The following is a 27,878-nucleotide window of genomic DNA, read 5'->3' as shown; positions in this document are numbered from 1 at the left end:
TTGTTTACTTGTTAATGTTCACAGCCCTGGGGGTGTCATCTAATATACAAACACAATGCTTTGACAAACACAATTCAATATATTGCAGTTGTTCCACTACCCTAGATTATACACTTGACAAGAACATAACTCCCCTCTCATATGTTTACCTTGTTAAAATACACATGTAGGAGTATACGTCCCTATGTTGTGTATATAGTCTTTTGAATGCCCTTGTAAGATTCCACCATATCCAGAACACACGCTGTGGAACCATTATGGAACGAGAGCTAAAAAGTAGGCCAGATTTGATATATTACATTACAGAAAGCCTCATAATGTCTTTAGTGAGGGAGGATCAGCCATTGTCTGGTCCAGGTATGAGTGCACCGTGTTCATTGGACACCTCTGTTCCAGAGAGCCTTCATAATATCCTCTGTCCTTACACTGCGCGCTACTGTAGCTTTAGCCCATTAAAACCGGGAACGCATCTGTGTCATTTTTTTAAGATTTCTTTGGGCTATTTTTCGAAAGAAATCGTGAAAATGTGCGCAAATCTTTGAATATGTATTTTTTAAAGCGACCATTTGTAACTCAAATCAGTGGTTTCTCAAACTTTTTCATGTCAAGGACCACCCAAAATGATATGTATTTGGCCGTGGACCCCCCCCTATCTCAAATTGTTTTGTTCCAGGGACCCCCCCCCCCCCCCCCCCCCCAGAAGCAAAGATTTGAGTTAAAAACATTCCCTTTAAAAATATATATATATTCAAAGATTTACAGAAATGTTCACGATTTTTCTAAAATAGCAGATCTACAAGCGTATTATCTGCTATTTTTGAATAGCCCAAAGAAATTTTAAAATGACACAGATGCTTTCCCGGTCTTAGTGGGTTAGACAAAGACACTCCGCCGCTTCTATTGCCTTGTCTATTGAGTTATCGGCCTCTGCCTCCATTCACTGTGGCGGCCCTATGGAGAAGCTTGTTGGGACTTAGGGACGCTTGGGGGATATCGGGCTACCGTCGTTCCGATGGACCCATCTGATTTGAAGTGTTTGTTTGTTTGTTTTATCGTAGCAAAGTATTCCACCAACGTATAAAATGCACGTACGCCATTAAACCTACTGCCTACGGCGTGAAATCCTCAAGTTTAATATTTACACAGTACATATTCCACATCATTGTGTATGGTGTTATGTTTGAATTATCTGTTTGAACTAGATTAAGACATTTTAAAGGGTTGTAATTTTAAAGCTAAAAATCAGACATCCATTGAATCACTTCATCTGTTTATTTGTCCGTAAATTCAAATTCAAGAAAAAAGAAAAGTAAATACTCTGTTAAAACACTCTGTATAATCATTATTATGTGAACAACATTATGAACAATGGTAAGAAAGAAGGCGGGGGTGGTGTGGGAAGGTTCCAGTGCTTACATACATTATGTACATGAGCTTAGCACTACTACACATTTTAACCCATTCAGTCTAAGCATTTCTCAAGAGATCTTTCAACATGTAAGAATGTGTGTGAGGATGGAGACAAACAACGATAACATCAGACAGACTTTATACAATAACTGACGAGAAAAGTTGTTAAACGTCAGGTTGTCAATTCACTTTCAATTCAATCAATGTGAAAATAAATAGTCCACTTCCTAAATGAACCCATTCAGACCAGGAAGGCATCTGTGTAACCAAAGCTTTGACCATTATTTTATACTTTGGCTTTTGGCTATTATAAGTGCCGTGCTATGAGCTTGAAGATCTGCTATTTTTTTGAACAATCATGAAAATGTGAAGCGAATATTTTTAACTCAAATCTTTGCTTCTGGGGGGGGGGGTCCCTGGAACAACATTTTGGGTGGTCCTTCACATGAAAAAAGTTTGAGAACCACTGATATTATAGCAACATAATATATATATATTTTTTAAACTGTTAGGATTTAGAAGACATTTGTAGAATCCCCTAGAAGCAAAGATTTGAGTTAAAAACGCTTTAAAAAAATATATATATATATTCAAAGATTTGCACACATTTTCACGATTTTTCAAAAAATAGCAGATCTACAAGCTCATAGCGCGGCACTCGGTGCCGCGCTATGAGCTGGTAGATCTGCTATTTTTGAATAGCCCAAAGGAATCTAAAAATGACACACAGATGCCTTCCCAGGACACTGGCCCCTGGGGGCCTGTTATACAAACAAGAGCTGGTATTGGAAAAATAAAGTATTACAATGACTACAGATGACTATAAGGTGAATTATTCCCTTCAGTTTCCCAGAGAGGAAGGTTGAGTGCACTGTGCTGAGGGGGGGTGGAGGCATTGGGGGGGATTGGGGAAAGTATTACTTGGGGAAAGCAGGCTCCTCAGGCGTTGCTCTTATCGTCTATGTTAAACTTCTCCACAGGGCCTTTGTTGCTCAGGGCCTTGATGTCATCCAGGAGACTGCTGGGAGTGACCACGTGGGACGACCCTAGAGACAAAGTCAAAGAGAAAATAATGCATTATAAAATTCTTATGTTTATCTACTATGCAATATTAATTCTACGCCATCATGTGTAACGTGTCATTTGTGTATCGTTTGCCGTTGCTTATTAATTATAACCAAGGGATTAATGGTTCCTATGTGTTTCACCAGTTCACACATTACTGATTATCTCCAGCAGGGGGTGTAACGCACCAGTCAAGGAGTTGGTCGCACACAATGAGGGCTTGCTGGGCGGGCATTACATTATTTAACAGCAAAGCTATTTATCTGTGTGTGTGTGTGTGTGTGTGTGTGTGTGTGTGTGTGTGTGTGTGTGTGTGTGTGTGTGTGTGTGTGTGTGTGTGTGTGTTGGGGTGGGTGAAAGTGATGTATAAAGTTAAGTATACTTTATACACGCAGGAAAAAGAGCAGGTATATTTAGTATATCCATCGAGCCTCCACCATGCTACTACTTACCTATGATGACCTCACAGGACTTGACTGCCTGGGTGACCTGGTAGGCACAGCGCATCTCGGAATAGCACATCCCTCCCAGGATGAAGATGATGAGGCGGGCGGCCCCACGCCGGTCGTCCTGTGCGCCCTTATGCTTCTGTCTGGCACTACAGCATAGAGACAGGAGAACATACAAACATTATGCCTCTGTCTGGCACTACAGCATAGAGACAGGAGAACATACAAACATTATGCTTCTGTCTAGCACTACAGCATAGAGACAGGAGAACATACAAACATTATGCCTCTGTCTGGCACTACAGCATAGAGACAGGAGAACATACAAACATTATGCTTCTGTCTAGCACTACAGCATAGAGACAGGAGAACATGCAAACATTATGCCTCTGTCTGGCACTACAGCATAGAGACAGGAGGACATACAAACAGTGGTGGAAAAAGTATTCAAATGTTTTACTTAAGTAAAAGTATCAATACTGCAATGTAGAAATACTCTGTTACAAGTAAAAGTCCGGAATTCAAAATTTACTTGGGTTAAAGTACAAAAGTAATGGTATCAAAATGTACTTAATGTACCAGAAGTAAAAGTACTCATTATGCAGAATGTCCCATTTCACAAGTTTTCAAATGTATACAAATCTTTTGAAAATAGACGATCTACAAGCTCACAATGTGTCGCGATGTGGTTACTGTAGTGGTTACTGTATGTTTTGTAATAATAAAAAAAAAATCTACAAAATAACTAGTACCTAAAGTTTTCAAATAATTGTAGTGGAGTAAAAGTACAATATTTGGATCCGAGATGTAGTGGAGTATAAGTAAAAGTACTGGAAATTGGAGATACTCAAGTAAAGTACAAATAAAGTACAAGAGTAAATGTACTTAGTTACTTTACACCACTGCATACAAACAGTGGCCCTCATTTATCAACGCGGTGCAGACCAAATAATGGGCGTACGGCGAGATCACCGCAACTTTCGGCATTTATCAATATATCCTGACGTTGCCTTCAGCCTACCGTACGCTGAGATCTCACGTCTGGTCGAGAGCAGTTGTTGACTTTGGCTGTGCCCGTTTATTCCATTCTAGACCTGCGGAGCAGCATTGTCTGACTGTCTGACAGGCATCTGGACACATAATCCACTCTAAATGTATATCTACACTAATAAATAATCCCTGTGAAAATATATAATTTTATAAAGTAATTTAAACAAATTGCTTTAACAGTCATTCGGTTAAGCTTGCAGATCTGGCTGCATTGGCTATTTTAAAATAGCAGATCTGCAAGCTCACAACGGGTCGCAACGCGACGCGTTGTGAGCTTGTAGATCTGCTATTTTCAAAATATACGAGCGCTTCTGCGAGCGCATTTTCGGGACTCCCGACCATCTTTTCATGGACAGTGAGGTGTACAAACTTACAGTAGCTTGTCCTATGGTATGGAGTTATGTCATAGAGAGTTATGAAGACTACAACCTGGTTGGGTTAAGGATATAAACCCGACGAATCTCTTATTAACGTGGCGGCACGGAATCACTGCAGCCTGCCCGAGTCTGAGTGCTTTATTTTAGTGTAACTTGAACGCGCACTGCTCGGTATGGGGTAAATAAATTAATATGCAAACTTATTGGCGATGTGATTGGTATCATAATATGTCATTCATGTAGGCTACAAGCCTACGTGACAAAGATTGTACCGCTAGGGATTACATGAAAGACACAGTTGGGCGTGTGTGTGTGTGTGTGTGTGTGTGTGTGTGAGAGAGAGAGAGAGAGAGAGAGGCGTGTGCGTGTGTGTCACTCGAGAGGCAGCGAGGCGAGGCGAGTTTCCAGAATATTTAAGGACGTGTTATTTAAATGACGCTCGGTTTCAGCCGTGACATTTATCAAGGCTCCGACCCAATGTACGCTAGGATTGGCTGTGTAGGATTCGTTGATAAATGTGACTTAGACGTTGGTGTACGGCCGAATATATGGAAAAATATACGCCGGTTTATACGCTCCGTTGATAAATGAGGGCCAGTATTCCTTATGCTTCTGTTTGGCACTACAGCATAGAGACAGGAGAACCTGCAAACAGTGTTCCTTATGCTTAAGACCGGGAACACATCATTTTGGGTGGTCCTTGACATGGAAAAGTTTGAGAACCACTCATACAGCGACATACGTTTTTCAGAAAACTGTTAGGATTTAGAAGACATTTGTAGAATTCCCAGAAGCAAAGATTTGAGTTACAAATGTTTGCTTTTAAAAAATATATATATATTAAAAGATTTGCACACATTTTCACGATTTTTCAAATATAGCAGATCTACAAGCTCTTAGCACGGCACATGAGTTTGTAGATCTGCTATTTTTGAATAGCCAAAGAAATATAAAAATGACACTGATTATTTCCCAGTCTAAATGGGTTACGTTAGCACAAAACAATCTGAACTATTTTCAATATTTCAAACCAGTTCTGATGGCCACTGTATTTGTCTCACAGGTAAAGCCACAGACACGGTAAATGTGCATCCATTGATGCGGGTCTTTAAAAACGTGAAATGACCGGCAACTTTCCTGACACTTATCAAGTGTCCTGACAGCGTAAGCCATACATGGGATTTCAAATGAAAACAAAACATCTGATTTAATTATACAATCTTGAGCTTCAAAATCCTACCTGACAGCACCTGAACCGTTCCAGGCTGCAGGACATTCTGACTGGTGTGGCCATTCCTTGACGTCCAACTTGTTCTCCACAGCGTCCTGGATATGACACATCACACAAGACAATGTATTCATTTGTAATATCATCTGGACATTTCCCATGTATCATTCACATTCCATTTAGCCTTGCCACTATTTATTGGCCGATGAACGTAACCCATAATACAAAGAAGAGACGCTGTCCTCCTGTATTACTCATCACAGTAACACAATCTCATCACAGTAACACGCAAAATGATCCACAAAGGATCGTTTTATCTTCTTGAAGAAGATATGTAGAATATTACTAACAATCTCTGATTCACAGTGTCCGTAAGGTCAGGCTCCTGTGAACGGGAAACAAGGTTGCACATAATCCACATGATTACTTTATTTTCTATCATTTGTAACTTTGTATTTTGCCATCTCTTGTTATGATACTGAGCCTCTGTGCCTTGGACTCAAAATATTGACAACCACTTGATTTTGAGAGACCTAAACATAATCAACTATAAATTGAACCTTTGTAGCCCAAGACATTTATGTAAATCAGTTTGTCATCATTTTCTTAGAAGTGACTCCGCCTTTTGAGAGGTATAATTTTTTCATATATTTTTGCCTCGTTGAGTGGCTCCTTAGCTTACCTGAGTCCATGGGAAAACAGTGTTGCCATGTCCGCTTATTCTAAGCTAATTTGGGCTTGTTTTTTCTGTAAAGTTGCTTGTAAATATTGCGGTTAGCAGTTTTTTTGGGCTCGTTTCTAAAAGTGTTGCTTATTGCTTATTTGGGCTTACTTCCTAAATGACGTTTAAACCAGTGTCTCAAACATTTTCATGTCAAGGACCCCCCAAATTAATATGGATTTGGTCAAAGACCACCAAATGAAAACATTTCGTGCCAGGGGACCCCCATTCAAGATTTGTGTTGTTAAGATGTTTCAAAACATATTTAAAATATTTCACATTTATTTCAAGATTCTGTTGAAAAAAGCAGATCTACAAGCTTGTGACGCATCGTGAGCTTGTAGATCGGCTATTTTCAAATAGCCGATTTATATATAAATATAAAGCTAAAAGGTGAAAACCTTCAAAAGAAGGGACCACACACTCCTCAGGTCTGATTTAGCTTTTTTATTGTTTGCACAACGCGTTTCGCTTCCGCTTCCTCAGGTGCTAGCACCTGAGGAAGCGGAAGCGAAACGCGTGAGGAGTGTCATCAGACCTGAGGAGTGTGCGGTCCATTCTTTTGAAGGTTTTCACCTTTATACATAGCTCTTGCGCTGACCTGCACCTCCAGTTGGGGTCTAACAAGATGTGCACGAGTCTTCTTTAGTATGTATGTAATGTATGTATGTATGTATGTATGTATGTGTATATATATATATATATATATATATATATATATATATATATATATATATATATATATATATATATATATATATATATATATATATATATATATATATATATATATATATATAGGTTTAAAGTGCTCATGTGGCCTATAGTCGCTTATTTTGGGCATGTTTTCATAGACCTGGTTGCTTACAATAAAAATAATAATTTGACAAGTATTATTGAAAGACTACTTCCAAACACACCACTGGCATAGCGAACTAAGCGAAGCTGCTGTATTTACTGGCTCGCCTTCTTCATTCAAGTTAACCCATTAAGACCGAGAAAGCAACCACTTTAACCATTATTTTATACTTCGGCTATTCCAAAATAGCAGATCTACAAGCTCATATATATTTTTTAAAGCTAACATTTGTAACTCAAATCTTTCCTTCTGGGGGGGTCCCTGGAACAAAACATTTTGAGATGGGGGTCCACGGCCAAATACATTTTCTAAAGTTTTCTAAATCCTAACAGTATGTTGCTATATCAGTGGTGCTCCAACTTTTCCATGTCAAGGACCCCCAAAATTATATGTATTTGGCCGCGGACCCCCATCTCAAAATATGTTGTTCCAGGGACCCCCAGAAGCACAGATCGGAGTTAATTTTTTTCGCTTTAAAACACATAAATATTTATATATATATATATATATATTCAAAGATTTGCATGCATTTTCCACGATTTTTCTAAAAATAACAGATCTACAAGCTCATAGCGCGGCACTATAAATAAACCTTAAAATGGCGTTCCCAGTCTTAATGCGTTAATTTGATTTATATAATGCCATAATATATAGCTAGTAAACCATACCCTTAAAGAGACCCAAAAATTCCCCCATGAGCAAAAGCACTTGGCGACGGCAGCAAGGAAAAACGCCAAGTAACCTCGAGCAGAACCTGGCTCTATGTAGGTGGGTCAGCCATCTGCCTCGACCGGTTGGGTGGGTTGAAGAGAGACCAAATGTCACTTTGCACCCTCTTTTTATCAATGAGTTGGGACATTGTTGGTGCTGCTGCCATCTGACATACTTCAAAAACGTGACGGGAAAGTTTTCCGGACACAGGGGTCATCAAATGTGTCCGTGGCAAAGACATGGTCTTGTCCGTGCATGGCAAATTTCTGATTTTCTTTTTTACACACCATTATAAATGTTCTTATTTTGATCATAAGACCCAATTACTGAATGGCAAGTCTCCAGGTTTTCTTCAGAATATGTATGACACTTGTTTACTACAACACTATGGCTATATTAGGAGTCCAGCTAGTACTAGTGGTTCTCAAATGTTTTATTTGCAAGGACTGCCTTAACTCTTGAGAATGGAACCAAATGGACCCGTAAGGGTACATTTGGTTCCATTTGTACACTCTCACGAGTTACAGACCTGTTATGGTCATTCAGGGCTAGCTCTTTATGTGTTTCTGTGTAATATTATTGTCCACTCATTGTGTATGTCCATGGCAAAAATTGAATTTCGACAAAAATGTCCACCACAAGCCAGCATGGCGACGACCCCTGTCCGGACTTCCCACACAATTCTCCTGACGAAAGCTCCGCTGTGCGCACCAAATGCTCTAACACATCGATTGGGGTTCATATTCACTGAGCAATGGCTCATGTTACAAACTCAGTCAGGGTGGTTTTCCTTGCGACGTCACCGGCACGTCACGGCTGTTAGCGCTGTCCTTAAAGAGACGGCGCCCTATTAACCAGCTAGCTGCTAATTTATTGTCAGGTGCACACCAGTGCAAACAATGAAAATGTTTAGTCACACTTGCCGCTAGAGTGACACGTCGCACAACACTTTTTTCGCAGCAGCAGCATACATTTTGTTTGAATCCCTCGGTGCCAGGGTTTGATATTGTTGCTGTCGGGGCAGAAACCATTTTCTCCATTTTCTTTTCATAAAAAATCAGTGCTATTGAACACCCTTTACGTCTGTGTGTGGGTTTTTACAAATATTGAACCAATGAAAAGCATTAAAAAAGCGCTTCTAACTAAAACCTCCCGACTCCATTGGATCCTTAAACTGTTGTTCAAACCACCTAACACTATGTTTGGTGATAGTTTCCATCATTGAAAGTCTGGGGCGCCCGCTGGCCTAGCGGTCCAGGCACATACCACCATAGGCTGGTAATCCAGCTCGACGGCGTGTCGTGGGTTCGACTCCCCATCCCGACGACCTTTGTTGTGTCCCCCCCCCCCCCCCCCATTTCCTGTCAGCGCACTATCCTATCAATAAAGCCTGAAGAAAAATTGTACAAAAAAGAAAATAATGATAAAGTCTCCAACATTAATGGTCAAAAACCTCCTAACTCCACTTGAGCTGTATTTGGGTAAAGTGATGATAATATAAGGACACATTCAAGTATCTTACAATGTATAAAGTCATCATACCAACTTTAATGAGGCAGTATTGTGTTGTTCTAAAAACATGTTTTCTTTTTTTTTCATTTCCTGAAAAGTAAATATTTTGGACTGGTTTCTGCCCGACAACAAAGATATACAACTTTTCAAGCGGTACAGCATCATGGCCGATACAAGCCATCACAGGGCCTTCATCACAGGATAGCACAGTAAAGAAAAGGATAATACATACATACTCTGATACCAGTTATCAGATGACCTAAATCTGATAACCCTTCTTTTGTTGGTTTTGTGTTTTCTCTTGTTGGTTTTGTGTTTTCTCAGTCTCATTCCTCGGTTTTCACATGGATGCCTTTCAGGGAAAAATGAGTATAGCACAGTGACCTATATTGGGCTCTGAATGACAGACCCTCTTCCATCACGGCCTTCCCTATCCCATATCCTGTCATAGACCCACTTTCCTTGCTCCGCCCAGGCCAGAACCTTGCTTCCTTTGCTCCACCCAGGACCTTTTATCTACTGTTACGTGACTCAGTTCAGTACAGATCTAAAATAGTATAAGGTGCTTCCTGTTGAAATATTCACTAAAAGACTTCTTTAAATGAATTTAAAATAAAATACAATGAACTGAAAATATCAACTAATGCCAAAGTTTCCTCCGAGTAGGCATACATAGGCTTTAACTAAGCCTCAAGGACACAGACTAGTGCGAATGGAGGCAATACACGACTATCACTTTGGTGGTATAAGGTGACCTTAACATCTCAAAACAAAGATAACAGTATGACCTGGATCACAGATTTGTTTAGTGGTGGAAAAAGTACTCAAATGTTTTACGCGTTGCGACGCGTTGTGAGCTTGTAGATCGGCTATTTTCAAATTGCCAAAGTATATATAGGTTTTTTAGGTTTTGTAATAAAAAAAAAATCTACAAAGTAACTAGTTCAAAGAATTATAGTGGAGTAAAAAGCAAAATATTTGCCTCTGAGATGTAGTGGAGTAGAAGTAAAAGTATTGAAAATCTGAAATACTAAAGTAAAGTAAAGATACCTCAAAATTGTACTTAAGTACAGTACTTGAGTAAATGTAGTTAGTTACTTTACACCACTGGATTTGTTTGAGTTAATTTGTTTAATTTTTGCAATGTTTTCTATTTATTTATTCACATTATTCACACTTTTTTTTAAACTACTATGTTTACTACTCCTATGTACACACGCTATACCATTTCACCTCCCATTGTGGCCTAAAGTTCAGGTTACTTAACACCCACTGACCTCCATCACATCTTTGATGACTGGCGTCCACCTGGAGAGGTTGTACGTCTCTTCCTGGGAGCGGTCCCTACGGGTCGGCTTGCGTGAGAATAAACTTGGCTACGAGCGGAAAAGTAGAAAAGAAAAACAAAAAAAAGAGTGAGATCCAGCTGACATGGAGAACTAAAGGTTTAAAGGCTTAGGGTCAGGGCACAATTAAATGGGATTATGTCATCAGGATGCCAAAATGATAGGATTACATTTGAAAGTTGATTACTTTTAATCCATTAAGACCGGGAAACGTGTCATTTTAAGATTTCTTTGGGCTATTCAAAAATAGCAGATTGCTTCTGGGGGTCCCTGGAACTAAATGTTTTGAGATGGGGGTCCGCGGCCAAATACATATCATTTTGGGGGTCCTTGACATGAAAAAAAGTTTGAGAACCACTGATTATGTCAACGAGTTAGGATTTAGAAGACATTTGTAGAATCCCCAGAAGCAAAGATTTGAGATACAAATTTTTGCTTAAAAAAAAAATAATAATAAAAAAAATAATATATATATATATATATATATATATATATATATATATATATTCAAAGATTTGCACAAATTTTCACAATTTAAAAATAAAATAGCAGATCTACAAGCTCATAGCGCGGCACTCGGTGTCGCGCTATGAGCTTGTAGATCTGCTATTTTTGAATAGCAAAGAAATCAAAAAAATGACACAGATGCGTTCCCGGTCTTAATGGGTTAATGTGTCATGCTTGGGTCATTGAAGACAACCCGGATAGTACCGTCAGGAGAAGGCGTGCTCTTACTGCTCTACTCAAGGGGATCTTGATCTTGGGATTAACTGGTGCAGATTCTTGATAATACATATAATCAAGGAACAATCGCACTCTCTTCAGCTATATTCTTGATTTATTCTTTAAGGGTGAACATGCTTGGGTCATTGGAAATGATCTTTTGCAGTTTGATCATCACTTAAAAAAAAAAAAAAAGGTTAAATCAACCTATATGAAGTTATGATGTTTTGATGTCAGCCATACCGATGAGATGATGGGAACACCCAGTTCTTTCCAGTTCAAGATAAACTCTCTCTCGGACTCGATCTTCACATGCTGGATGAGTTTGTTTAGGTTTTCCTCTGTAGTTCCTGTTCAAAACACAGACAGACAAAGACTGACATCTTTCTTCAGGAAGGAAAATTTGTCCAAACAGATTATTATTTAAAAAAATACATATTTTAGGATGATGTGATTCTTCACTGGAATGAGAAGAGGGACCCATTTTGTTAAGACGTCTGTTTCTTAATTTTGAGTGCATGTTAATTCCTACTAGCGTTGATCGAAAGTTAGACCCTTGAGAAATTGTCGGCAAAGCTTTTTTTTAAAGCTATAATAGGCCTAGATAGATAGATAGATTATAGACATTAATGTAATTCCCGTATTATTTCACCCACGGTTTATCCATTGTGAATTAATAATTATATTTCATTGACCCAAATCCGCCCAAACTGCGGTTATCCACGGCAACCGCGGCTAAAAGCCGCGATACACGCATCTCTACCGTGAAGCCTGGAATTCAAGGAGATTGTTTTGTTTTTGTCGCATTCCTAAGCCAATAATTCGATGACTCGTTGAGACTCTTTGAGTCTCCTACCGGATAGATTACGTAGGTCATCAAATTAATGGCTTAAGAATGCGACAAAAACTAAAAAATCCCCATGAATTCAAGGCATCATGGGGCGTGAAATTGATAGAAAATAAGTATTTTTTGGGGTGAACTACTCCTTTAACGCTAAAATATACACCAGCTATTTGAAAACAGCCAATCTACAAGCTTTTCTTTTTTTTAACAACACAAATATTGTATCGGGGTCCCTGTCACAAACTATTTTCAGATGGGAGGGGGGTCTGTCTGCCAAATACATATTAATTTGGGGGTCCTAGATATGAAAAGGTTTGAGAACCACTGCTCTAGAAGGTAGGTGAGGTCCTACCGTTGAGGCTGAAGATGTAGAGCAGCACGGCTCTGATCTTGTCGTAGGTGTGGTACGGGTGGAGAAGCACAGGGAGTAGGGTCCGCATGGGGTCCTTTACCTTCACCCCATCCACATCTGAGCCCACCGCCAGGTCCTACACAGTAACACACACACACACACACACACACACACACACACACACACACACACACACACACACACACACACACACACACACACACACACACACACACACACACACACACACACACACACACACACACACACACACACACACACACACACACACACACACACACAGGATTTATCTTTGTCATCACCATGGCACAGGATAAAAGTGTTTAGTTGCCCCTTTGTGTCCGTTTTGCCCAACTTTACTATGTTTCCAAAATCATTTGAGCTCCATTTCTTATGAACAAAGTGAACATACTGCTCCTGATACTGGAATATTGCCGGGAGAATCTATGTTGTTATGTGGACAGGTTCTGTTTACAGTAAAGTGAGTGTGTGTGCGTGTGCGTGTGCGTGTGCGTGCGTGTGCGTGTGTGTGTGTGTGTGTATATGTCACAGTACGATTGGAAAACCAGTCAGATCTAAAAAGGTGCACTCGGTTTAACCAACGGAGGCGCGATGACTTGAGCCACGAGAGGCACCGCCGATCTAGATTCCGATTTAGACGAGAGAGAACGAGAGTGGAGAGAGAGAGAGAGACAGTGGAGAGAGAGAGTGAGAGAGAGAGAGACTAGCAAACCTGTTCAGCTTTGCAGAGCTTCTCCACTTTGTCCTGGAATATTTTCATGCAGTCCTCAGCCAGGTGCAGATGAACTGTTTTCTATGGTTCAGACAGATGGAAATACAATATCAAGCTGAATGTTAATAACATATCAAACCTCCTCTGAAATCATGGACTGCAGTGGAAGATAACAAGTTTGGCGACTAATAGTGAGGTTATTTGGCTTTATTAAACAAAATAATTGAATTCTGGACAATTATGCATTATGCACTTATAAAGCACTATTTGTATGCAACAGTAGAATATGTTTAAATTATTATACTGTATATCACCAACATGAACAGATACTTTATAAGCGATGCAAGAGCCAAATCCACAGTGCCAAGACAATGACTTAAAAAAAAAAGTAAAAAAAAAAAAAGAGCTAGATTATACCTTCAATAGAAAGAACTACTCAGAACAGATTTTTTTATATCAGCCTTTGGTTTACATTTAAACCAAAGGCTATCTGACTTGTTCTATTTCTGAACGGTGTTAAATATGTACTGTCATGAGTAAAATGATTCATTTGCTGATGGGAAAAGTACATTAGTAAATTAAATTATGTAACTGGAAAAACTAACAGTAACCAACACTACAGTATCTACGTTCCTGACACTGACCCCTTACAGTTACAGCAGTGCATCCAGTGATTTTCCATTCACTCAGATTTCAGGGGAGTCAACACCACCAGTCATTAACCCATTAAGGCCGGGAATGCATACCGTGTCATTTTGGATTTTTAGCTATAACCTATATAACTATATAATTATAATAATTATTTTATACTTTGGGCTGTTCAAAAATAGCAGATATACAAGCTCGTAAGTGCCGCGCTACGGGCTTGTAGATCTTTGAAACATTTTGTGCAAATCTTTGAATACATATATTTGTTTTTAACAACATTTTTAACTCAAATCTTTGCTTCTGGAGGTCCCTGGAACAAAATATTTGACAAATGTTCGCTTTAAATATATATATATATATATATATATATATATATATATATATATATTCAAATATTTGCACACATTTTCACGAAAAATAGCAGATCTACAAGCTCATAGATATGAGCTTATATATCTGCTATTTTTGAATAGCCAAAGAAATCTAAAACGACACGGATACTTCCCCGGACTAAATGGGTTAACCTAGGCCTTAGAGGCACTGTACACATCCAGATCTTGATCCAAGATGAGATCACTTTTACAAAAGGCCTTTGGTATGGATATACACACACCCAGCCAGATTCTAGCTGTCACATGACACCACATACCTGGGCCACCTGTTTCCGGAAGGCAGGCATCTTCTTCATCAGCTGATTTAGCCCGCTTATTGAGATCTGTAAAAATCAACGAAATATGTTGGCAAAGGAAAGATTCCAAGGGTTGACTCGTATACCGTATAAGAGATGAAGAAGGGTTTGTGCTGCCGTTATCATAAATAATAAGGCAATGATTTATGCACAACAGTCTGAGGGAACAGAATTGGAACTGGGGAAAAAATGACAATTTTTTACAATATCAGTCACATTCAACATGTTGGTGTATTTTTAATGGCCTTGCCAAGGATGAATTAATATTAAAAAAAATCTAAATCTCAGACCCATATGGAATTTAATAGCACCTTTAAGTACCTTGGGGTGAATATTCAGAAGGACCTGAGTTGGGACTGCAATGTCACTGCGGTCGTAAAAAAAAAAGGCCCAACCACGCCTGTATGGTCTCAGGCGTCTAAAGAAATTGGGCCTGACACTCCACACTATCAGGGCCTCCTACAGAGGCACAATGGAGAGCCTCCTGACAGGGCAGCTTCACATCCTGGTGCGGAAGCAGTGTTGATTTCGTCGACTAAAACGATGACGAAAAATGTTCGTCTACTACCTTTTTTCACTGACTAAAACGAGATAAAAACTAAGTAAAAACTAAGCTACGACGCTGACTAAAACTAAGACTAAATATATTGAAAATTCTGTCAACAAATAAAAACTGGACTAAAATGTTAGTGAGAGACGAGTGGAGAAGAGATCCAGTAGAACTAAAAGACAAGTCATTTTATGTTTGGTTGCGCTCGGGTGTTGTGCTCTGAAAATAGCCGATCTACAAGCCCACAACGCGTCGCGCTGCGACGCGTTGTGAGCTTGTAGATCGGCTATTTTCAGCATGCAACCAAGTGTAAAATCAGCCATTACAACGCCATCAAGGCGCCCGCCAAAATACGTTTCAGTCGACTAAATCAACTGTAGATTTAGTCGACTATAATCTTATGATATTTAGTCGACTAAAACTAGACAAAAACTATAACATTTCAGATGACTAAAATATGACTAAAACTAAATAAAAATGTGCCGTCAAAATCAACACTGGTGAGCTGCCCAGTCCGGAGGACCTCTACACACACAGCGCCGCCTCAACAAATCCCTGAGGACCAATAAAGACACCTCCCACCGCCACACAAAAGCCTGTTCACCCCTCTACAGTTCCAGAGGTTAAAAAGGCATACACGATCCTCAAAGCACACAGCAAACAGTTTTGTCCCGCAGGTCATCAGACTAGGTTTTTAGGTTGTGTCGTCTATTTGTTGTTTTTACTGTAGTGGAGCTTAAGAGCGTTTTTCACATGTATGTACCAGTGTTCATTTCGTCAACTAAAACTGTGACGAAAAATGTTCATCGACTACCTTTTTTCACTGACGAAAACTAAATAAAAACTATATAAAAACTAAGCTACGATGACTAAAACTAAAGACTAAATGTATTGACAATTTCGTCAACAAATAAAAACGACACTAAAATGTTAGGGAGGGACGAGCGGAGAAGAGATCCAGTCATTTTATGTTTGGATGCGCTTTGGTGTCGCGCTCTGAAAATAGCAGATCTACAAGCCCACAGCGCGTCGCAGTGTGATTTTCAGTACGCAACCAAGTGTAAAATCAGGCATTACGACACCATCAAGGCCCATCAAAATACATTTTAGTCGACTAAATCAACTGTAGATTGAAAATTACTTATCTTATGATATTTAGTCGACTAAAACTAGACTAACGCTAAACCATTTCAGATGACTAAAATATGACTAAAACTAAATGGAATTTTATTCAAAAGACTATGACTATAACTATATCAAAATGTGCTGTCAAAATCAACACATGTACGTACCTAACCAGTGTAGCCAAGTTACAATAAAGTGAATCTGATCTACTAAAGCCTGCAGCACAGACAAGAAATTAAAAACAAAAAAATATCCAGTCATCTTCAACATGTTGGTGTTATTTCTTATGGCCTTGTCAAGGATTAATTGAATACATGAAAATCGAAATCTTACAGAATCTATAAATATTGAAAAGGGCTCTGCACGATACCTTTGAATCTGGCTGTTTCGGGTTTGTGGATGTTTGCAGATCCTTCACGAGCTTGGGGATTTTTCTGTTGTGAGTAACAAAGACGAAAGGAAGAAAATGAGGCACGTGAGGTTCAAGATGATGATCACAAACAAACATTAATGCTCTATCAAATATATATAATCTAACATTTAAAGGACAACTTTGTTTTTTTACAACCACGGTTTATATTTTAGCTTGTACTTAAAGTAAATAAAAGACGAGTGTTATTTTTTTCTCATTTACTGCTTTCTATAGTTTTAGCAATGTTTGCGATATTTTTTACAGTGGGCGGGGGCATTCTGTCCGGTGGCTAAATATGCCTTTTTTACACAATAAAAAGGGTCCTGTGGTCTTTGATGGCCAGATGTGAGTTATTGGGGGCTAGAAGAGCTACTGTAAATAATAATAAAGAAAAAGCGGGGTTATTGTGGGGGAAAAAAGCCATATTTAGCCACCGGACAGAATGCCCCCGCCCACTGTAAAAAAAAAATCGCTAAAACTATAGAAAGCAGTACATTTAAACATTTTAACACTCCTTTTATTTACTTTAATTACAATCTAAAACATAAACCTTGGTTGTAAAAAAAATAAAGTTGTCCTTTAAGTTAGTATATAGAAGGACAGTAGCCAATAGTAACATCAGGTGTAAAGAAAAATAATACTGAACAGATGAACTTGTGTATTTCTTACAAGTGAGCAAACATGCTTATGTAAGTTGACTTGAATAAGCTCTACAGTACACTCTACAATACACTATTCAGCTGCCTCAAGCTACCAGAATTAATCATCCAATGACATCAGATTACTGACACTTACGCTGTGACTTCAGCAATGTGGCTGTGTCTCAGTTCAACCCAGAGTATATCTTCATCATTCAGCAAGGCCTCTTTCTCTGAGCCATCTTTACCCTTGTACCTGAACACACACACGATAAGAAAACATTTGGTTTCAGCATGTCGTTTGAATTTGAAAACCTAATATCTCATATAATGTGGGAGCATAGATAATGTGGCATAAGAAACACAGCTAGCATGTACTTGTAGGCGTTGTTCTGGATAGGAATGAGGTCGTAGGCCATGGCCTGGTAGGTCAGTTCGTGTAGGATGGGGCTGACGGGGTCGAAGCCTCTCTCGACTATCAGCAGCTGAGCTTGGGTCTTTGCCTGATGGAACGGCAAAGACACAAGAGAAGAGATAATGGTCACAAAGCCACTCCTAAAACCAGTGTTTAACTTTTCACACATGACACAACGTGTCGGGGTCAGGTCACAGGTGAAGCACAACAACAATGAAACCACTCAGTCACCACTGGCAATACCTGGCCAATTAGACAGTGTACATTATCTCCATAGGGAATATCGTAACTCTTTAAGCCTTTAAGACCGGGAACGCATCCGTGTCATTTTAAGATTTCTTTGGCTATTCAAAAATAGCAGATATACAAGCTCATAGGCTATGAGCTTGTAGATCTGCTATTTTTCAAAAATTGTGAAAATGTGTACAAATCTTTGAATATATATGTATTTCAAAGCGAACATTTTTAACTCAAATCTGCTTCTGGGGGATTGTACAAAATGTCTTCTAAATCCTAACTTTAAAAACAATTACGTTGTTATAATCAGTGGTTCTCAAACTTTTTCATGTCAAGGACCCCCAAAATGATATGTCTTTGGCCACGGACCCCCATCTCAAGATATAGTTCCAGGTCCCCCCCCCCCCCCCCTATCCAGAAGCAAAGATTTGAGTTACAAATGTTTGCTTAAAAAAAAAATATATATATATATATATTGAAAGATTTGCACAAATTTTCAAGATTTTTCAAAAATAGAAGATCTACAAGCTCATAGCGCTATGAGCTTGTAGATCTGCTATTTTTGAATAGCCAAAGAAATCTAAAGTGACACAGATGCGTTCCCGAATTGAATGGGTTAAAGTAAACAGTGGAAGAGCCTAGAATTCATGAAGTGTGTTTTTGTGGTCAGCTATATCATAACGTCCACTGTAGACCGTCGTTGTCCACAACTAGATTTACAGGTCAGCTGACCTTTGGTATTACCATTTCTTTTTAGAACAGTGTGGTTCCATTACTAAGCCCTTGTTTATTTTTTTTGTCGATATCATCTCAGAGAGGTGCCTCACCTTCTTCTTGCCAGAGCCACTGTCATCCAACTCGTAGTGTCTGGCCAGCTTGTTGTCCACCAGTTCTGCCAGTCGTTTAGAATTTTCCATGTTGCTGTCGATGGTAATCACAAGTTATTAATCAATAGTCATCAAATCCTCAAATAAGGGCAATATAGTACTGTGGAGATGCGCTGGTACCAATTCTACTACCAGACAGTATGCTGATTACCTGGGAAAATAAGAGTACCAGTATCACCAATACCCAAATCAAATGTGAAGTACTCCATTCAACATGTCAAATGATTAGATTTTATGACTTATTCTGTCTTCAGTTTTGAAAAATGAATCTCAAACAGTCATTTATTACACAATTATGCCAGTGACAAAAGGCTAGATATGGGCCAATATAAAAGTTTAATAACTTAACTAAGCAGGTACAATTCACTCTCATCTTCTCAAGGTACTGAAACATATCTCTGCTGTCGGGCAGAAACCAGCTAACTCCAAAATGTTACATTTTCAGGAAACAAAAAAACAAAACAAAGAGTGGAGTTAGGAGGTTTTGTTCATCATTGATAAGAACAGCTGAATGGACCTCCAAGCTCACAATGAGGTTGGAGGTCAAAAGGGGTGGAGCCTGGAGTCAGCTAAACCAGCTAACTCTATAGCCAGATTCCATTCCCCAAAGCTCGGTCACTCGCTCACTCTCCTCGCTTCCTCCACTCGCGCCTAAGCCCCGCCCCTGCGAGGAGCCGAGGATTATTTGCGAGGACGAGTGGCCGACCAGCTGGCTTCAAAGGATCGGACTGCACTTAGCGCGTCATTTCAAAGCGACGGCAAATTCCGCGATCACTTATGACGTCTCAAACAGCTGGACCAGAGCCGTGGATGAAAATATACATGCATAGAATAATATGCAGGTATAGAATAATACAGAATAGAATAGACAATTCATCAATGTGGATGGCCACATTGTTATCTTTATAGTTAACATTTTGTGCAAAGCCATTTATTCCTGAAATAGTGAACGAAGCGCCAGGATGAGCAAACTTACATTTATGAATTAAATCCTGACCTGTCCCTCTTTTTGCTCGTACAGTCCCCTGACCCCCCACCCCCCGCAGCAGTCCCGCACGGCACTGCTGCGTATAACAGCCACCGTATATTACAGAGTATGTCTGACTCTGAATTACATCATTCATGCAGGGTGGCCATACGTCCTCTTTTATCCGGACATATACTCTTTTGGGGGGCTGTCTGGGGGGTTTTATAAAATCCTTCAAATGTCCGGGGTTTTGAGAGCTTGGGTGATATCCTCCCCACTTCTGGGACGAAAAAAAAAGAAAAAAACTCAGACGATTTTGTGATTTTGCTTGATATTGTTTGATAGCGAAATAAATCATGACTGATAGACATGAAAGAAGACCCTTCACAGCAAATAGAGAATTTTAAAATTTAAGAATCGGTTCAGAATTGAATGAGTACGGCTATAGTTAAATTAATAGCGTAAAGTGTCCTCTTTTTGGGGAATTCAGAATATAGTCACCCTATATTCAGTCTATATATAAATACAATACATTATTTTAAACATAATCTTTGTCACAGTGATTTATAGTAGTCCATGCACTGCATTGAGGCATGCACGGAGAGAAATGAACTATCAGCTTTTGAGACAGTATAAGTGTGCACAATAAATTACAATGTATATAATTGTATTATACTTTATATCATACAAAGCAATAAAGCCAGTGGCTTGTTGCGTCTTTTCAGTTAATTTACACTGTGTGTGTGTGTGTGTGTGTGTGTGTGTGAGATGGGCAACGAGTGATCGGCGGGGGCGAGGGGGGGGGGAGCCGGTGTTTTCGGGGTATGGTTTCGGGTTTCAAGCATTGTTTGTGTGGCCACATGTGGAGGAGGACCATGTATACGTCACGGCAGAAGGGAAAAAAAAAAAAAAAACGTCTACACGTGATGCGGAAGTCTGCCGCGGAGGAGCTGTGGAGAGTGGTCGAGCGTACACTTGATGTACACTCGCTAAATGCGGAAGTAGAGAGCCGCCTCGGCTCCTCCACTCGACTCCACTCGCCTCCTCCAAGAAGCAACTGAGTAATTGGAATTTAGCACATCCGGTTTGGAGTCGGAGTGACCGAGTGGGAGTGAGCGAGTGGCCGAGATTTTCGGGTTTGGAATCTGGCTTAACCTCCCCTTTGGTAGAGTTAACTTGAGGATCCAATGGAGTTAGCTGGTTTTGTCAGAAGCGCTTTTTAATCATTTTCATTGGTTCAATATTTTTTTAACCAACACACAGACATAAAGGGTGTTCAATAGCACTGATTTATGAAAAAAATATGAAAAAAGTTAAAAAATGTAGTTAGCTGGTTTCTGCCCAACAGCAACGATATGAAAGTGTAAGTGCATGTGTGTCAACAATATATTTCAAGTTGAATAATATAAATCCCACACATTTAACATTGCGCTACTTCTTGAGTCAATTTGTTGGATCATTTGAGAAAGGGTATAAGATACTGAGCCTTTACTTTGGCAATGTTTATATAATCCATTCTGTACGGTTCCAGTAAGTTTAGTTTCTCTGAAAAGGTCTCTAATCTGCTCGGGGGATGATCTGTAAACCGAGACTTGTGGCTTTTCTCTGGCTTACTTCTTGTATCGGACCCCTGGGTACTCATCAAGCGTAGCGCAGAGTGTCACGATCTGGTCTGCGAGGGTCTCCAGTGTCTTCCCTTTGTCCTCACTGTGGGGGCTGTAGATGCTCCGGAAAGCCCCCGGATTATCAAATGTGTACACCTGAAATGGAATGGTTTTAACATGACTTTTGATTAACTGAACAATTGATACATTTTATCTGAACAATTGATACATTAACTGAACAATTGATACATTTTATCTGAACAATTGATACATTGTATTTTATTCTAAAGGGATTTAGCCTAGTGCTCTGATCTAGAGCAGTGCTTCTCAAACTTTGTCATGTCAAGGACCCCACAATTGATATTTATTTGACCGCGGACCCCCATCTGTAAACGTTTTGTTCCAGGGACCCACAGAACAGAAGATTTATGTAAAAAAATCAAAATGATTACAACATTTCCAAAGTTAAAAAATAAATAAATCAAAAATAGCAAGTGTACAAGCTCGCTGTGAGCTTGTACATCTACTATTTTTTTGAATAGCCAAAGTATTAAATATGGATAAAGTGGTTAAGAGACTGTAACGCTTAACACATTTTACTGGGGACCCCCCGGAACCTCCCCAAGGACCCCTGGGGGTCCCCGGCCCTCACTTTGAGAAACAATGATCTAGAGCACACTATGGAAGAAAATAACTGTTACGAATGACTGTGATTGGCATGTGGTTATGTAATGATGATACAGAATGAGAGAGACAACAATGAGAACAAGTCAAGCTAGAGGGCCGTTCTCTTTTTCCTTTTGCTTGAAAGAACCCCAGATAGATCAGTTCCTCATCGTCATGGATTCCAAGTGGTATCAGATAGTAACAAACACCGATGTCATGTTTAGTGGAAGAATTATGTAAGAACGAAAAAATGTTTCCTCATTCCTGATTCTGTATTTTTCCAAGCCAAAATGATACGCAAGCTACCACATTTGTGAGGAGTCACTTCCATTTCTATTACATACTTATACAAGTCAAATTGTATCCAAAGGGATAGTTCACCCAAAAAATATCTATTTTTTTCTATCTATTAGTCACCCCATGGAGACTTGAATTCATGGATTTTTTTTTGTTTTGTTTTTGTCGCATTCTTAAGCCAATAATTTGATGACCAGCGGACCGGTAGGCAGCGGTTCTGGTAGGAGACACAAAGGAGACTCTTTGTGTCTCCTACCGAAACCGCTGCCGGTCATCAAATTATTGGCAATGTGACAAAAACTAAAAAATATCCATGAATTATCTTCTTATTCCATTATGACTAATGCAGAAAATGTAATTACAGCTTCCTTGTTTTTCATTATGCAGTTTTTGGGTGGGGAGTCACCATGTGATGACATAATGTCTGTTACACCATTACATGTAGTAGGTTAAGAACAGCCAACACCCTTCCCAGCAGTTGTCACAACACCATACAGTAAACACTGACCTAAATCAGGTCTTTCTCTAGACCACTTCCCTGTTAAGTATATTAACCCATTAAGACAGGGAAAGCATCTGTCATATTAGATTTGAACCACTTTAACCATTATTCTATACTTTGGCTATTCAAAAATAGCAGATATACAAGCTCATAGCGCGGCACCGAGTGCCGCGCTATGAGCTTATACATCTGCTATTTTGAAAAATCATGAAAATGTGTGCAAATCTTTGAAACTGTATATATATTTTTAAAGCGAACATTTCTAACTCAAATCTTTGCTTCTGGGGGTCCCTGGAACAAAACATTTTGAGATGGGGGTCCGCGGGCCAAATACATATCTAAAAATGTTTTCTAAATCCAAACAGTATGTTGCAATATCAGTGGTGCTCCAACTTTTCCATGTCAAGGACCCTCAAAATGATATGTATTTGGACCCCCATCTCCAAATATGTTGTTCCAGGGACCCCCAGGAGCACAGATCAGTTTTTTTCTTTTTTTGCTTTAACACATTGATTGCCAAGATCAAGTTAACTTGATCTTTCAAATCCATCACTTGATTGCCAAGATCAAGTTAACTTGATATTAAAAAAATAAAAAAATAAATAAAAAAGAATGTTTTTTATTTTTATTTATTTATTTTTTTAAATTTGACCCAAAGACCAAGGAGATATGATTTTTTTGAAGATCTATACTCCTATCCACTTCCTTGTTAACTTAAAACTTAAAAATTCTGTATCTCGGCTCCTGAGTACTTTTTCTTTCTCAATGAAAAATCTCTGGCATAAAACTGCAAAAAATCTGAAATAATTCTGGCAGGCAATGTGTTAAAACACACACACACACACACACACACACACACATATATATATATATATATTCAAAGATTCGCAAGAAATTGCCACGATTTTCAAACAAATAGCAGATCTACAAGCTCATAGCTATGAGCTTGTAGATCTGCTATTTTTGAATAGCCAAAGAAATCTTAAAATTACAGATGCGTTCCCGGTCATAATAGATGAACTTATATAAATACATAATGACAATAACAAAAATTTACGGAAGCTTGGAGGAAGAGAGCGGTTGACAGACACACTTACTTGTGCCTCCTGTGGCAGAAAGGAAATGTTTATTTCCTTACAAACTCGTATATACTTTGCACAGTCCTTCTTCATGCTGTTGAACAGCTCGTCTGGGCAGTCTGTTTGAAATAAACATAAAGTCTGCATGTGAAATTCTATCAACCAACACTTGTCACACTCACAGCATCACTGTCCATCACAGCAGTTTCCCCTGTGTTTGTTTATATTAGTAGATCCAGCTAGTCATCATTTACTTACAGTCAGTGAAATAAACGTAGGCTCCTTTATACTTGGGTTTGTCCTTGAAGTCTTTAATAAAGGCATCCACACACTACAAAAATACGAAGAGATTAAGAGATATCAAACCAGTAATGAAAAAAATAACGATTCAATTTAAATGTGACACAGGGAAAGTGTAGAAGAAAACTAGTTTAGCAATAATCATGGAACATGGTTGTAAAAGAGAAAAACCTTGGTAGTTGGTGACATGAAGTAAATAGCCTTCATTTCTGGAACAGGTTCTCTGTTTTTGTATAGGTCCTCCACAACTTACAGGAAAAAAGGGCAAAAGGGCATTCCATCAAGTAATAAATGCAAAGAATGACATGATATTTAAGCCAATTTTGGTTTTATCTTTGCAATATTACCAGCTATTTGCCTGTTAGGATAGTTTAAAATAAACAAATATTGCAGTTGATCCTGTGTTACAAGCATGGTCTTTGCCTAACACTCATAGCCTTGCTGTGTAAAAATGTCTCATGTCATGACAATATCAAGCAATATTTAATGCTTACTTGTGATTCCCTCTGACATAAGATTGGACATTTTGCAACATGATGAGAGGAGCTTGGTGGTGAAGGGGTCCAGAATTAATATCTATGGAGATGAGCCATATCTTAAGTTAAAACTTATATCATTTGCTAGAGCTCACTTTTGGTACTCAAACACATTGTAACAAGAGTATTTAAATTACTCCGCCGCTCAGAAAGATCCTTTTTCATTCAGGTGCCTGGCAGAAAATATGTGATCTCTGTAACATGTTATAATACTCTTGTAATCATGACCTAGTGTGTATATTTGGAATTAATCACAAAATTAAAAGGTGTAATTCGTGGGATCACGGGCCTACCTTCCATACTTCCGATTTTTTGCAATCTGCAATGATCGTTTCCTTTAATCCTAAAATAAAGAAAGATATTGAAAATAAGAACAATCAAAAATGAGGTTTGCATTAGATAGTCACAACAAGTTCACAACAAGATCAGTCATTATCTGACTAAACCATTCTGTTTTACACTATACCACGCTCACAAAATAAATAAGTTAGCAGCAATAGCTGGTAGTTGTAAATGGTGCATTTATATAGCGGCACAGAGTGCCGTGCTATGAGCTTGTAGATCTGCAATTATTATTTTTTTATCGTGAAAATGTATGCAAATCTTTGAATATATATATATATTTTAAAGTGAACATTTTTAACTCTAAATCTTTGCTTCAGGGGGTCACCGGAACTAAATATTTTGAGATGGGGGGGGGTCTGACTCTGCGGCCAAATACATATCATTGTTGTTGTTTGGTTGCTATATCACTGGTGCTCCAACTTTTGTCAATGTCAAGGACCCCCAAAATTATGTTTTTGGCCGCAGACCCCACCATCTCAAAATATTTTGTTCCAGGCAAGGACCCCCAGAAGCAAATATTAGAGTTAAACATTTTCACTTTAAAAATATATATCTGATATTCAAAGATGAAACTATGCTTGTGAGGTACCAGCCTGCTCATATGGGAGCAGTTAGGGGCTCAGTCAGTGCCTGTTTTGACTGTTTTTTTTTTACAGCTGTACTGTATTGCATCTCCCTGGTGTACTCTGGCCTTACAATAAAAAGATTACTTGCATAAAACAATCCACATCAATGCCGTATCAAATTTTAAATGAGCCTATAAATGTATTCAGTATCTTATCTGATATGCACCACTCTATAGGTCACTGATAAAACACATTGCATTATGTTATAAATATGGACTCAAGGCTGACTGTTTCACTGTTACATTATAAACATAAAACATTTGTGTACATACGGATGGAGGAATGCAGGTATAGAACTCAAATGGTAAATATTAATTACTATTAATTGGAGTCGAGTTACTTTTTTTTTCCTCAAAACCATTAACATACAGCAGCCTTTTTGTACATTATTTGGGGGGGTGGCATTTAGTTTTTCTTTAAAGGAGTAGTTCACCCAAAACATTACTTATTTTCTATCAATTACACACCCAATGAAGCACTGAATACCAATAATTTGATAACCGGCGGTCTCTCCGGTAGGAGACACAAAGAGTCTACTTTGTGTCTCCTATCACATACATTAGCATCTTTATTATTATCATCAAATTATTGGCTCAGAAATATGACAAAAACTAAACAATCTCCATGAATTCAATGCTTCATGGGGGTGTTTCATTTTTTGGGTGAACTACTCCTTTAAGCACTTTGCGGCCGGATCAAGATGGTCTAAGGGCCAGGGTCGGCCCCCTGGCCCTATGTTGCCCATGTGTGTGTGTGTGTGTGTGTGTGTGTGTGTGTGTGTGTGTGTGTGTGTGTGTGTGTGTGTCAAGTTTTAATTGTACTGTTGAATTTCCAGCAGGGTGAGGTGGGGCTCTACTAGCCTAGGCCAGGACCCCTAAATTGGCTGCGGACCCCCAACCCACACCCCCATCTAAAAGGTTTTGTGCCAGGGACCCCCAGAAGAAAAGATTTATGGGTGGGTTTTTTAATCAAAATTATTAAAAGTTTCCTGCGAGCTTGTAGATCTGTTTTTTTTAAATAGCCAACATATAAATGGATGAAGTGGTTAAAATAATTGTTTACTTCTTTTTCTGGGGGGGGACCCCCTATAGCTCCATTAAGAACCTCTCACTCCGCAGTGTGAGAGGTTCTTAATGGAGCTAGGGACCCCCTGGTACCCTCCCAAGGAGGACCCCTAGGGGGGTCCCCGGACCCCACCTTGAGAACCACCGCTCTAGGCTACAGAAAATGACTTCCTGCTCCAGCCAACAGCATCATCCTCAGGTTAGAACTTTTATTTATCGGGCAATTATCGAAACAAAGTTGCCAAAATGTATCCACATACAAATGAAAAGTGGACCAGAGCTGACATTCCAACATCCGAAGTCACAAAGAAGGGAGAAAAACACACAACCACGATTCCGATTTCAAGATACACACAATAAAAGAGATGGTGAGATATATACGGTGTAACTGTTATTTGTCTGTTAATTGACAGCATCTGAGTTTTAACTTACTTTGCCAAACAACTTTTTTAAGCCCATGATCAACACCAGTTGCCATCTTGACTGTCTTTCTGCTGCGCCTCTTCCTGTCCAGCGTTGCCAGAGTCCGTGAGAGAAACAAGCAGCCAGGCCTATGAAAACAAGCCCAAAAGAAGCAACTAGGCCACTATAGGCCATTATAAGCAACTTTAAACCTATTATATGCATCGGCTGTTTTCAAAAACTCTTGAAATAAATGTGGAATATTTGGAATGTATATATATTTTTTTGAAACATTCTAGCAACACAAATGCTCCCTGTGGCACAAAACATTTTCATGAAAATATTTGAGAACGACTGGTTTAAATAATACTTTAAAAAATGTGGAAACAAGCCTAAATAAGCAACTACACTTCGAGAAAAAAAAAAAAAAAAAACGCAACCCGCAACTACCAATATTTACAAGCAACTTCACAAAAAAACAAGCACACA

At 39.0% G+C, this 27,878-nt stretch overlaps 1 protein-coding gene across 1 annotated transcript; it reads right to left on the bottom strand.

The window, feature by feature from the left end:
* Positions 1-740: 740 nt before the first annotated feature.
* On the bottom strand, positions 741-27,490 carry stxbp3 (syntaxin binding protein 3). Its single transcript, XM_080431659.1, has 19 exons — positions 27,420-27,490; positions 25,246-25,295; positions 24,911-24,992; positions 24,588-24,664; positions 24,375-24,447; positions 24,135-24,235; positions 21,583-21,728; positions 18,942-19,035; positions 17,841-17,965; positions 17,620-17,718; positions 16,783-16,846; positions 14,699-14,764; positions 13,402-13,482; positions 12,648-12,783; positions 11,695-11,801; positions 10,660-10,758; positions 5,592-5,677; positions 2,928-3,073; positions 741-2,456 (listed from the first exon to the last, which is right to left on the bottom strand). Exons 1-19 carry the CDS (start codon positions 27,463-27,465, stop codon positions 2,350-2,352), a joined length of 1,785 nt encoding a protein of 594 aa, XP_080287785.1. The 5' UTR covers positions 27,466-27,490; the 3' UTR covers positions 741-2,349.
* Positions 27,491-27,878: the final 388 nt, after the last annotated feature.

This window comes from Gymnoscopelus braueri (assembly GCF_963280865.1).
Source record: "Gymnoscopelus braueri genome assembly, chromosome: 6".
NCBI classification, from domain to species: Eukaryota; Metazoa; Chordata; class Actinopteri; order Myctophiformes; family Myctophidae; genus Gymnoscopelus; species Gymnoscopelus braueri.
This window is presented reverse-complemented; position numbering and strand designations above follow the sequence as displayed.